This window comes from Bombina bombina, chromosome 4 (assembly GCF_027579735.1).
Source record: "Bombina bombina isolate aBomBom1 chromosome 4, aBomBom1.pri, whole genome shotgun sequence".
In the NCBI taxonomy this organism is placed as follows: domain Eukaryota; kingdom Metazoa; phylum Chordata; class Amphibia; order Anura; family Bombinatoridae; genus Bombina; species Bombina bombina.
Window position 1 is genome coordinate 1,014,811,773 of NC_069502.1, and position 12,147 is coordinate 1,014,823,919.

Below are 12,147 nucleotides of genomic sequence, written 5' to 3' on the forward strand. Positions count from 1 at the left end.
AGCTTGGAAAATACTTTTTCAAACAATTTTCAAGTAATATAAAAAAACGTTACTGTGCCTTTAAGAAGCACACAAAACTGTCACAGTTGAAATAACAATGAACCGGATTAGTTATAGAAAACAATTTTTAACAATAAATGCATTGATTTAGCAAAGGAATGCACCCACTAGCAAATGGATGATTAACCCCTTAATACCGGAAAAACGTATAATAATAAAATATAAACGTTTTTATCAGTCAAAGCACAGTCTCACAGGTCTGCTGTGAGTGATTACCTCCCTCAAAACTAGTTTTGGAGACCCCTGAGCTCTGTAGAGACGTCCTGGATCATGCAGGGAGAATAAGGAAGACTTGTGACTGAATTTCTACTGCGTAGAAAAGCGCCAAAATAGGCCCCTCCCACTCATAATACAACATTGGGGAAGCTCAATAAACTGACTTTATTTAAAACAAACGACAGCCAAGTGGAAAATAATGCCCTTAAATTTTTCACCAAGTACCTCAGAGAAAAAAACGATTAACCTGCCAGTAAACGTTTTAAATATATGAAATGATAATAAAAGCCTGTTGCTAGTCGCTATCACTGCAGAAAGGCTATAAGTTATATGTATACAGTATTTTCTTAGTGAAGTGCCATTCCCCAGAAATACTTCAGTGCCAACATACATACATAACAGCCTGATACCAGTTGTTACCACTGCATTTAAGGCTGTACTTACATTTCAACGGTATTAGCAGTATTTTCTCAGTCAATTCCATTCCTTAGAAAATAATATACTGCAACATACCTCTTTGCAGGTGAACCCTGCCCGCTGTCCCCTGTTCTGAAGTTACCCCGCTCCTTAGAAGGCCGAGAACAGCAAATGGATCTTAGTTACGTCCGCTAAGATCATACACAAACTCAGGCAGATTCTTCTTCTAATGCTGCCTGAGAAAAAAACAACACACTCCGGTGCCGTTTAAAATAACAAACTTTTGATTGAAGAAATAAAAAACTAAGTTTTAATAACCACTGTCCTCTCACACATCCTATCGATTAGTTAGGTGCAAGAGAATGACTGGGTATGACGTAGAGGGGAGGAGCTATATAGCAGCTCTGCTTGGGTGATCCTCTTGCACTTCCTGTTAGGGAGGAGTTAATATCCCATAAGTAATGGATGACCCGTGGACTGACTACACTTAACAGGAGAAAGACTATGAAAATAAAAAAAATTATACAATTTGGCGCCACTTCATAGATGACATTTTTGGCATATGGTGACTTCTTAAATCTTCTTGGAGTAAAGTTGCCTAGTCAGGTCTGAGCCCACAAATCATGAAAATATAAACTCATGATAGTAGAGCACCTATGAAATCTACAACCTCTCTCCTCAGAGTCTAAGAATATACTAGAGAGGGAGAGGAAGTGGGAGTTCTGTCAGGGTTCTTGATCTCCTCCTGATAGGCTGGAATATATCCCACATGTTATGAAGCTATGGACTCATCAGCTAAGAAGGAAACTCTTCTCTATACCCGTTTATTGGATATAACTGCACCTACCCCTTTACTTGTCTAGGTAATCACTATGTTCTCATTTTCTTTTAAATGATGTAAAGTGAGATTCTGATTACAATATAATGGACACCTTTACCTTGCAGATCACACCTATGTCATATGAACCGACTTCCAATACAAGATTGAGTAATCGTACCTTTGATGTGTCTCAATTTGTACCAACAGATGTAGTAGCATATAATGAAACTATGTTTTGTTTCATACTGCTGAGAGAGCTTGTATACAACTGTCAGACTGATTAATACATTTACATTGTGTTTCTGCAAGGATTCTCCACAAGAGACATCCCTGAAGGCACCAGTCCTCCCTCAGGCGAAATGGGGGCACAGCAAGACAAGAGAAACTCTATGAAATGATCTTTATACAATTTTAATGTATTGGCCTGTTTTAAATCTATGGAAAATTATACAAAAATAAGCAGTGTATTAACTCAGCAGCCTAATTATTTTCATATTGCATGTATCTTGAAGCATAAGTAGCTTTTGCATCATAAAATTTGCATTACTACGTACAGAATGACGCAGAGCAACTGAAAAAACAGAATTTATGTTTTCCTGATAAATTACTTTCTCCAACGGTGTGTCCGGTCCACGGCGTCATCCTTACTTGTGGGATATTCTCTTCCCTAACAGGAAATGGCAAAGAGCCCAGCAAAGCTGGTCACATGATCCCTCCTAGGCTCCGCCTACCCCAGTCATTCGACCGACGTTAAGGAGGAATATTTGCATAGGAGAAACCATATGATACCGTGGTGACTGTAGTTAAAGAAAATAAATGATCAGACCTGATTAAAAAACCAGGGTGGGCCGTGGACCGGACACACCGTTGGAGAAAGTAATTTATCAGGTAAACATAAATTCTGTTTTCTCCAACATAGGTGTGTCCGGTCCACGGCGTCATCCTTACTTGTGGGAACCAATACCAAAGCTTTAGGACACGGATGAAGGGAGGGAGCAAATCAGGTCACCTAAATGGAAGGCACCACGGCTTGCAAAACCTTTCTCCCAAAAATAGCCTCAGAAGAAGCAAAAGTATCAAACTTGTAAAATTTGGTAAAAGTGTGCAGTGAAGACCAAGTCGCTGCCCTACATATCTGATCAACAGAAGCCTCGTTCTTGAAGGCCCATGTGGAAGCCACAGCCCTAGTGGAATGAGCTGTGATTCTTTCAGGAGGCTGTCGTCCGGCAGTCTCGTAAGCCAATCTGATGATGCTTTTAATCCAAAAAGAGAGAGAGGTAGAAGTTGCTTTTTGACCTCTCCTTTTACCAGAATAAACAACAAACAAGGAAGATGTTTGTCTAAAATCCTTTGTAGCATCTAAATAGAATTTTAGAGCGCGAACAACATCCAAATTGTGCAACAAACGTTCCTTCTTCGAAACTGGTTTCGGACACAAAGAAGGCACGACTATCTCCTGGTTAATGTTTTTGTTAGAAACAACTTTTGGAAGAAAACCAGGTTTAGTACGTAAAACCACCTTATCTGCATGGAACACCAGATAAGGAGGAGAACACTGCAGAGCAGATAATTCTGAAACTCTTCTAGCAGAAGAAATTGCAACCAAAAACAAAACTTTCCAAGATAATAACTTAATATCAACGGAATGTAAGGGTTCAAACGGAACCCCCTGAAGAACTGAAAGAACTAAGTTGAGACTCCAAGGAGGAGTCAAAGGTTTGTAAACAGGCTTGATTCTAACCAGAGCCTGAACAAAGGCTTGAACATCTGGCACAGCTGCCAGCTTTTTGTGAAGTAACACAGACAAGGCAGAAATCTGTCCCTTCAAGGAACTTGCAGATAATCCTTTCTCCAATCCTTCTTGAAGAAAGGATAGAATCTTAGGAATCTTTACCTTGTCCCAAGGGAATCCTTTAGATTCACACCAACAGATATATTTTTTCCATATTTTGTGGTAAATTTTTCTAGTTACAGGCTTTCTGGCCTGAACAAGAGTATCAATAACAGAATCTGAGAACCCTCGTTTTGATAAGATCAAGCGTTCAATCTCCAAGCAGTCAGCTGGAGTGAGACCAGATTCGGATGTTCGAACGGACCTTGAACAAGAAGGTCTCGTCTCAAAGGTAGCTTCCATGGTGGAGCCGATGACATATTCACCAGATCTGCATACCAAGTCCTGCGTGGCCACGCAGGAGCTATCAAGATCACCGACGCCCTCTCCTGATTGATCCTGGCTACCAGCCTGGGGATGAGAGGAAACGGCGGGAATACATAAGCTAGTTTGAAGGTCCAAGGTGCTACTAGTGCATCTACTAGAGTCGCCTTGGGATCCCTGGATCTGGACCCGTAGCAAGGAACCTTGAAGTTCTGACGAGAGGCCATCAGATCCATGTCTGGAATGCCCCACAGTTGAGTAATTTGGGCAAAGATTTCCGGATGGAGTTCCCACTCCCCCGGATGTAATGTCTGACGACTCAGAAAATCCGCTTCCCAATTTTCCACTCCTGGGATGTGGATTGCAGACAGGTGGCAGGAGTGAGTCTCCGCCCATTGAATGATTTTGGTCACTTCTTCCATCGCCAGGGAACTCCTTGTTCCCCCCTGATGGTTGATGTACGCAACAGTCATCATGTTGTCTGATTGAAACCGTATGAACTTGGCCTTTGCTAGCTGAGGCCAAGCCTTGAGAGCATAGATTCTGTCCATAATCTCCTCATAAGGAGGAGAATCACTATCGATCGCCTTTACTAGCTCATCGAACCAGAAACACGCGGCTGTAGTGACAGGGACAATGCATGAAATTGGTTGTAGAAGGTAACCTTGCTGAACAAACATCTTTTTAAGCAAACCTAATTTTTTATCCATAGGATCTTTGAAAGCACAACTATCTTCTATGGGTATAGTGGTGCGTTTGTTTAAAGTAGAAACCGCTCCCTCGACCTTGGGGACAGTCTGCCATAAGTCCTTTCTGGGGTCGACCATAGGAAACAGTTTTTTAAATATGGGGGGAGGGACGAAAGGTATACCGGGCCTTTCCCATTCTTTATTTACAATGTCCGCCACCCGCTTGGGTATAGGAAAAGCTTCTGGGAGCCCCGGGACCTCTAGGAACTTGTCCATTTTACATAGTTTCTCTGGGATGATCAAATTCTCACAATCATCCAGAGTGGATAATACCTCCTTAAGCAGAGCGCGGAGATGTTCCAACTTAAATTTAAATGTAATCACATCGGGTTCAGCTTGTTGAGAAATTTTCCCTGAATCTGAAATTTCTCCCTCAGACAAAACCTCCCTGGCCCCCTCAGACTGGTGTAGGGGCATTTCAGAACCATTATCATCAGCGTCCTCATGCTCTTCAGTATCTAAAACAGAGCAGTCGCGCTTACGCTGATAAGTGGGCATTTTGGCTAAAATGTTTTTGATAGAATTATCCATTACAGCCGTTAATTGTTGCATAGTAAGGAGTATTGGCGCGCTAGATGTACTAGGGGCCTCCTGAGTGGGCAAGACTCGTGTAGACGAAGGAGGGAATGATGCAGTACCATGCTTACTCCCCTCACTTGAGGAATCATCTTGGGCATCATTTTCAGTGTCACATAAATCACATTTATTTAAATGAGAAGGAACCTTGGCTTCCCCACATTCAGAACACAGTCTATCTGGTAGTTCAGACATGTTAAACAGGCATAAACTTGATAACAAAGTACAAAAAACGTTTTAAAATAAAACCGTTACTGTCACTTTAAATTTTAAACTGAACACACTTTATTACTGCAATTGCGAAAAAGTATGAAGGAATTGTTCAAAATTCACCAAAATTTCACCACAGTGTCTTAAAGCCTTAAAAGTATTGCACCCCAAATTTGGAAGCTTTAACCCTTAAAATAACGGAACCGGAGCCGTTTTGAACTTTAACCCCTTTACAGTCCCTGGTATCTGCTTTGCTGAGACCCAACCAAGCCCAAAGGGGAATACGATACCAAATGACGCCTTCAGAAAGTCTTTTCTATGTATCAGAGCTCCTCACACATGCGACTGCATGTCATGCTTCTCAAAAACAAGTGCGCAATACCGGCGCGAAAATGAGGCTCTGCCTATGATTAGGGAAAGCCCCTAGAGAATAAGGTGTCTAAAACAGTGCCTGCCGATATTATTTTACAAAAATACCCAGATTAAATGATTCCTCAATGCTAAATATGTGTAATATATGAATCGATTTAGCCCAGAAAATGTCTACAGTCTTAATAAGCCCTTGTGAAGCCCTTATTTACTGTCTGAATAAAAATGGCTTACCGGATCCCATAGGGAAAATGACAGCTTCCAGCATTACATCGTCTTGTTAGAATGTGTCATACCTCAAGCAGCAAAAGACTGCTCACTGTTCCCCCAACTGAAGTTAATTCCTCTCAACAGTCCTGTGTGGAACAGCCATGGATTTTAGTAACGGTTGCTAAAATCATTTTCCTCTTACAAACAGAAATCTTCATCTCTTTTCTGTTTCAGAGTAAATAGTACATACCAGCACTATTTTAAAATAACAAACTCTTGATTGAATAATAAAAACTACAGTTAAACACTAAAAAACTCTAAGCCATCTCCGTGGAGATGTTGCCTGTACAACGGCAAAGAGAATGACTGGGGTAGGCGGAGCCTAGGAGGGATCATGTGACCAGCTTTGCTGGGCTCTTTGCCATTTCCTGTTGGGGAAGAGAATATCCCACAAGTAAGGATGACGCCGTGGACCGGACACACCTATGTTGGAGAAACTAGCAATAGCTATTAAAATACATTTTAATGAAACCATGAAACAGGATAACAAGTTTCAATGTTTTATTCATACAGTATGAAGAATTCTAATGTTCCTACAAGTTATATAGCATGCAGAGGAAAAAAATTAAACATTCAACATAAACCATTTTCCCCACACAAACTAAAAAAAAAACAATAATTCTCCAACAAAGGAAAAAGGTTAGTCTATTTTTTTTATATACGCCAGCCAAGATATGCACAAGCAAGAGAAAGAAAGCATATGCTAAAATGTTTGTAACACAACTTCTGTACAAAAATAAAGGAGAAAAAAAAAAAATCACAAGAGACTAGTTTCCCCTTGAAGCAGAACACATGGCTGACAACGGAACAGAACCACTGGCTGGGATAATGAACCATGTACTGATCCAGAGGAAGAAAGTTACATGTAGTGGAGATTTATTTTTATTATTGAACATTAACATATACCAACGTTTGGCAATTTTCTTTTTTAATATGATGCAAATTATGTAAACAAGAGGAACATTTCAAATCGATCTACATGCAAACTCCATGTCATGCAAAGACATCAAGCACCTGAATTTCTCTCGCACAGACAGAGCCCATGATGTGAAGCACTCAGTTGAAGGAACAACTATGGCAGATTGGTGCTTGAATACAGGGGAAATTAAACCGGACAGTTTTAAGAGGTTTTAAAAATGCTTCAAAAAATGTACAGTCATAACTTTTTTTTAAATCTTCCAGCCAATAGTACCAGAGCAGAAAAAGGGTCTCTACTTTTATATCACACAAATGTAATATCGACACAAACACAGAAAATGGGTGATCTTTCCAGGTAAAAAGACTGAGAAGGAAAAAACAGCTTATTTTCATCTATACCCAATATACATGTATTTAAATATTACCAGTCATGCTGGCTGCAGTAGCTTGTATCCTTCAGTTTGGTGGGGCATTCATTTCTTATACAAAGACTTTAAAGGGAACATATTTGTTTTTTTCCCCCCACATATATAAAAAAAATCATCATAGGTGCCAGTATGACATTTAGCACCGACAGTTATGTAAATCAAGTTGGTCATTACAAAAGACAGTTCCTCTTAGAATTTATCCAATGCAGCAGCTGCATTCATGATATCAATGAAAGATGCAGTGGCTCCCCTCAGAAACTATGAAAAGCTGTATGAAGTGGCCCTCAAGCTCTGTACAGTTGCAATGTGCACAAAGGGTTCTTCTCTTGGCAGTAACATTCAGCTACATTTTAGAAAGCAAGAGATATAGTCCCTGGTAACATATTAAAATGTATAAATAAAACAAACAATTTTCCGGTGTTAGAAAAAAAAAAAAAAAATGTAACGTAGACAGGAAACAAGTGTTGATCAAACCAGTTAACATATAAACATTTGAAGAAGAAAAAAAAAAAAATCACAAAAAAGAAAAGAAAATCCATGACCAAACAGTGTAAAGTATACATTCTTCTACAATATATATATATATAAAACGGTGTGAAATAAAAGTAAGGATTTATATTCATGTAATGAACGGGTTATGTTCTGCTTGGCACTTTTGTAATCTAGTTTTGTATTTAACTCAAGTATATTAAATTAACTTTCACCTAATCACTACTTAGAAAGCTATATATATATTCCTTGTTATAAAAGATGGAGAAAAAAATAAATAAAAAGCCAACTCCCTTATCACCACCACATTATGCTCTTCCCACCTTGCTGTCCTTCAGACTTTAAAGTGCTACACTGAGTTATTGAGAGAATCAAAAGTTCAATAACACTAAGTTGGCTTCATGAGGCTCATGATGGAAAATGTGGCTTCACAGAGAAAAATACTTCCATTTAAAATACACAGAGCATTGCTGGACGTCTTGAGCAGATCTTCAGAGATGGAGAAGAAAGCAAAAGTGTTGGGTGCAGTTGTGAAGTCACACATCTACGACCATCTTTTTGTGGATATCTAAACCTCCTACGACCTGGAACAGAGGACAAAGCAACATACTTTATGGAAGTTTAACTCTAACAAGATTTAATATAATCCCTTGTTATCATTGATATCCAATACAATAACAGTGCTAACCATAATGACTTAAATATTTAGTGGTGAAGGGAAGAGCACGCTTATTGTGGTCAATCATTTCCTAGAACTAGACTAAATTTAAGAAAATAATCCCTATCCAAACATATAGTATACAAGAGTGTTCAAAAGCATTTCAGTAATTATCACACATACATCAGTGTGACAGTCATCTCACACCACATTCTGCCGTTTGTTACTTAAGGCACATACAATGTGTAGTCTTACCAAAGATTAACCAACATTTTAATTCTCCACGGGTATCTTAAGGGCAGATTTTATTTTCAGGATAGGCTTATGCATATCCCAAGCATTCTTGAAATAATCTTTGTTACAGCAACAACTATTGTAAATGTGTTCTATTTTTTTAAGTGTGGTTTACTAATGCTCCATTCAATTCTCATGGCAGGAATTAAAGTGCTGGTAAATCCACAACCACAGCTTTACAATATATTAATGATGTTTGCATAACTATACACAGCAAAGTGGCATGCTGTTAAATAAATCCTTCTCATTGTCTGCATATTTTGTGATGGTAAAAACAAATAGAATTTTATTCCAAAAATTAGTTTTTAAAAATAGTTATACTACCATAAATTGTGAGGTTTTTAAAAGCTGATAGTATGCTAAATGTGGAAAGTATTTGACCGAAATATAAGAAATAATGGTTTCCATGCTATTTGCTGCATAGCAAAATTGAAATGATTTTGCATTTAACTAAAGCAATGAGTGTTTAGTCTACTAAAAGACATGATTTGTTTAACTAGATTTGAATTGATGTTCATATAGATAGAGTAAAAAAGATTAAAACTGCTTCAGCACGAGGGTGTGGAATCTCAGCAGTAAAAGGGTTAAGGCCCCTCTCACTCTATAAAAAAACCCCACTACCACCACTAATATTTAAACACAGGCCTTAAACTGAAAATGCCTAGACTATATCAAAACATGTGTACAAGGTCATCAAATGACATGTTTGTAACTAGCGATGTGCATTAAGCAGTTTTGCTAAGCTGCCGAATGCAAAAGGAAGCGGCCGATCGCAGCATTTAGCAAATCCTGATGTTAGTAAGAAGAAAAGAGCCTAATGCTGGAAACACCTGCCATCTTTCACATTCGACAGCGAACGAAACTGCAGAATGTAGATTCCTATTTGTAACGAGAAATGTAACACTTACAGCACAGAATTCTTCAAAGGATATTCTTCCATCGCCATCTTTATCTGCATTAATAATCGTTTTGTCTACTATTTGCTGTAACTGGGTGTCCTTCAGATTGTTTCCAACCATCATCTTCAGCACCTGGAAAAGCTCACCATTGGAGATATAGCCATCCTTGTCCATGTCATATATGCGAAAAGCAACTACAAGAGACAGACAAATTAATACAACAAATGATAAAACAAATTATGCTTACCTGATAATTTAATTTCCATCGTTACGAGGAGAGTCCAAGGCTTCATTCATTACTTCCACCAGGAGGAGACAAAGACACCCCAGCCAAAGGCTTAAATACCTCCCCCACGGCCCCCCTCATCCCCCAGTCATTCTGCAGAGGGAACAAGGAACAGTAGAAAAAATATCAGGGTATAAATGGTTCCAGAAGAAAAAACAAAAGAAATTAAGGTCCGCCCAACGGACAACTGGGCGGGAGCCGTGGACTCTCCTCGTAACGATGGAAATTAAATTATAAGGTAAGCATGAGGAGAGTCCATGGTTTCATTCATTACTTGTGGGAAACAAATACCCAAAGCTCTAGAGGACACAATGAAAAAACGGGAGGGTAAAAAGCAAGGCGGACCCTATACTGAGGGCACCACAGCCTTCAAAACCTTTCTCCCAAAAACAGCTTCAGCTGAAGCAAAAACGTAAAATCTGTAAAATTTTGTAAAAGTGTGTGAGGACCAGGTACTCGCCCTACAAATCTGCTCCATAGATGCCTCATTCTTAAAGGCTAAAGAAGAAGCCACAGCTCTCCAAACCATCCATCCTTCTTTGGAACCACAAACAGGTTTGAATAATACCCTAGAGCCCTTTCTGCTAGAGGTACCGGCACAATTACTCCTAAAGAGGAGAGATCCCTTACACACTCTAGAAAGGCATCTCGTTTCTCTGGTTTTGACGATAGATTTGACAAGAGGAATCTGCCCCTGGGAGGATGAGTTTTGAAACCTATCCTGTAACCCTGGGCAACAACCTCCAGAACCCAAGGATCCTGTACGTCTCTCATCCAAGCCTCCGCGAAAAGAGATAGTCTGCCCCCATGAAATCCAGAGACGGATCAGGGGCTGCCCCTTCATGCCGTTTTTGTCTCGGCAGGCTTCTTGCTCTGCTTGGTTTTATTCCAAGACTGAGAAAGCTTCCAAGATCCCTTGGAATGCTCGGTTTTCGCAGCAGGTTGCCGTCATTGGTACTTGTCCGAACGAAAGGGACGAAAATTAAGACCCTTAGGTTTATTCTTCTTATCCTGTGGTAGAAAGGCACCCTTGTCCCCCGTAACCGTGGATGTGATAGAGTCCAGACCTGAACCAAAGAGAATCTTTTCCTTTAACGGAAAAGAAAGCAATCTAGATTTGGACAACATTTCAGCAGACCACGACTTCAACCACAGAGCCCTCCGGGCCAGAACATTGGCATTCAAGCGAATAATCTGCATATTAGCATCACAGAAACGAATTAGCAACCCTCAGGGCCCTAATTCTTTCCTGTATCTCCTCGAGGGGAGTCTCTACCTCGACCATTTCTGACAGAGTCACACCAATAGGTAGCAGCTCCCGCCACTGCAGCGACCGCGGCTGAAAAACGAACCCTGTATGTTGAAACATCTTTCTTAACAGGGTCTCTAATTTCTTATCCATGGGTTCCTTAAAAGACGAACTATCCTCAAGCGGGATAGTGGTGTGCTTAGCGAGCGTGGAGATAGCTCCGTCTACCTTAGGGACAGATCCCCACAATTCTAGCTGTGAATCTGGAACAATTATTTAACCGAAGGGAAAAAAAAGACTATCAAAGTCTCTCCCATTGATTCTTAATATTCACCATCTTTACGGGAACAGGGAAAGTCTGGAGCACTACCCTGTTCTCTTAAACCTTATCGAGCTTAGGAATAGTAGGTTCCTCCAGTAACTTCGTTTCCGGAACCTCTAGAGTAGCCAACACCTCTTTTAATAAAAAGCTTAAGTTCTCCATCCTAAACCTAAAGTCTGGTTCCTCCGCAACCAGATGTTTATAGGCCACAGATTCCAGTATCAGAATCCTCTGCATCAGTGGATAATCTAGTCTCAGATACATCCAACGAAGTAGATGAATCCTGGGAAGGATAGCAATGTTTAACCTTTCGCTTGTGCTTAGCCAGACAAGGTAAAGCACTAAAGACCACAGACACCGCCGATTGATACTTCTCAGCAAAATCCGGCGGCAGCATTGCCCCTCCCGAAGGGGGATAAGAAGTGCACTGGGGAGCTGCATGTGTAATCCGAGATAAATGTAAGGAACGCACTTCGCGGGACGGAGACCCCTCAGAGGTGGAAAGCTCAGTGGTACTAAACATCCTATTTCTTTTAGATAACACTATTTTATCGAGGCATGTGGAACATAGCTGTGCAGGCGGGTATACCGAAGCCTCACAATAAACACAGGCATTAGATTTAGGTAAAGAGCGAGTACCCTCTAACATAACATATCCGTTTAAGCCTTTGGCTGGGGTGTCTTTGCCTCCTCCTGGTGGCCAGGTTCTGTATTTTCCACAAGTAATGAATGAAGCCGTGGACTCCTTGTATTAGATGTTAA

At 40.2% G+C, this 12,147-nt stretch overlaps 1 protein-coding gene across 1 annotated transcript in view; it reads right to left on the bottom strand.

Annotated features, from left to right (window-relative positions):
* Positions 1 to 6,326: 6,326 nt before the first annotated feature.
* The window catches only part of PPP3R1 (protein phosphatase 3 regulatory subunit B, alpha), a 131,629-nt gene continuing 125,808 nt past the window's right edge, over positions 6,327 to 12,147 (bottom strand). The window contains exons 5-6 of the mRNA XM_053712112.1: positions 9,538 to 9,722; positions 6,327 to 8,261 (exon numbers count right to left, since the gene is read on the bottom strand). Coding sequence (XP_053568087.1) covers positions 8,214 to 8,261; positions 9,538 to 9,722 — 233 coding nt within the window. The 3' untranslated portion in view covers positions 6,327 to 8,213. The remainder of the gene's footprint in view (positions 8,262 to 9,537; positions 9,723 to 12,147) is intronic.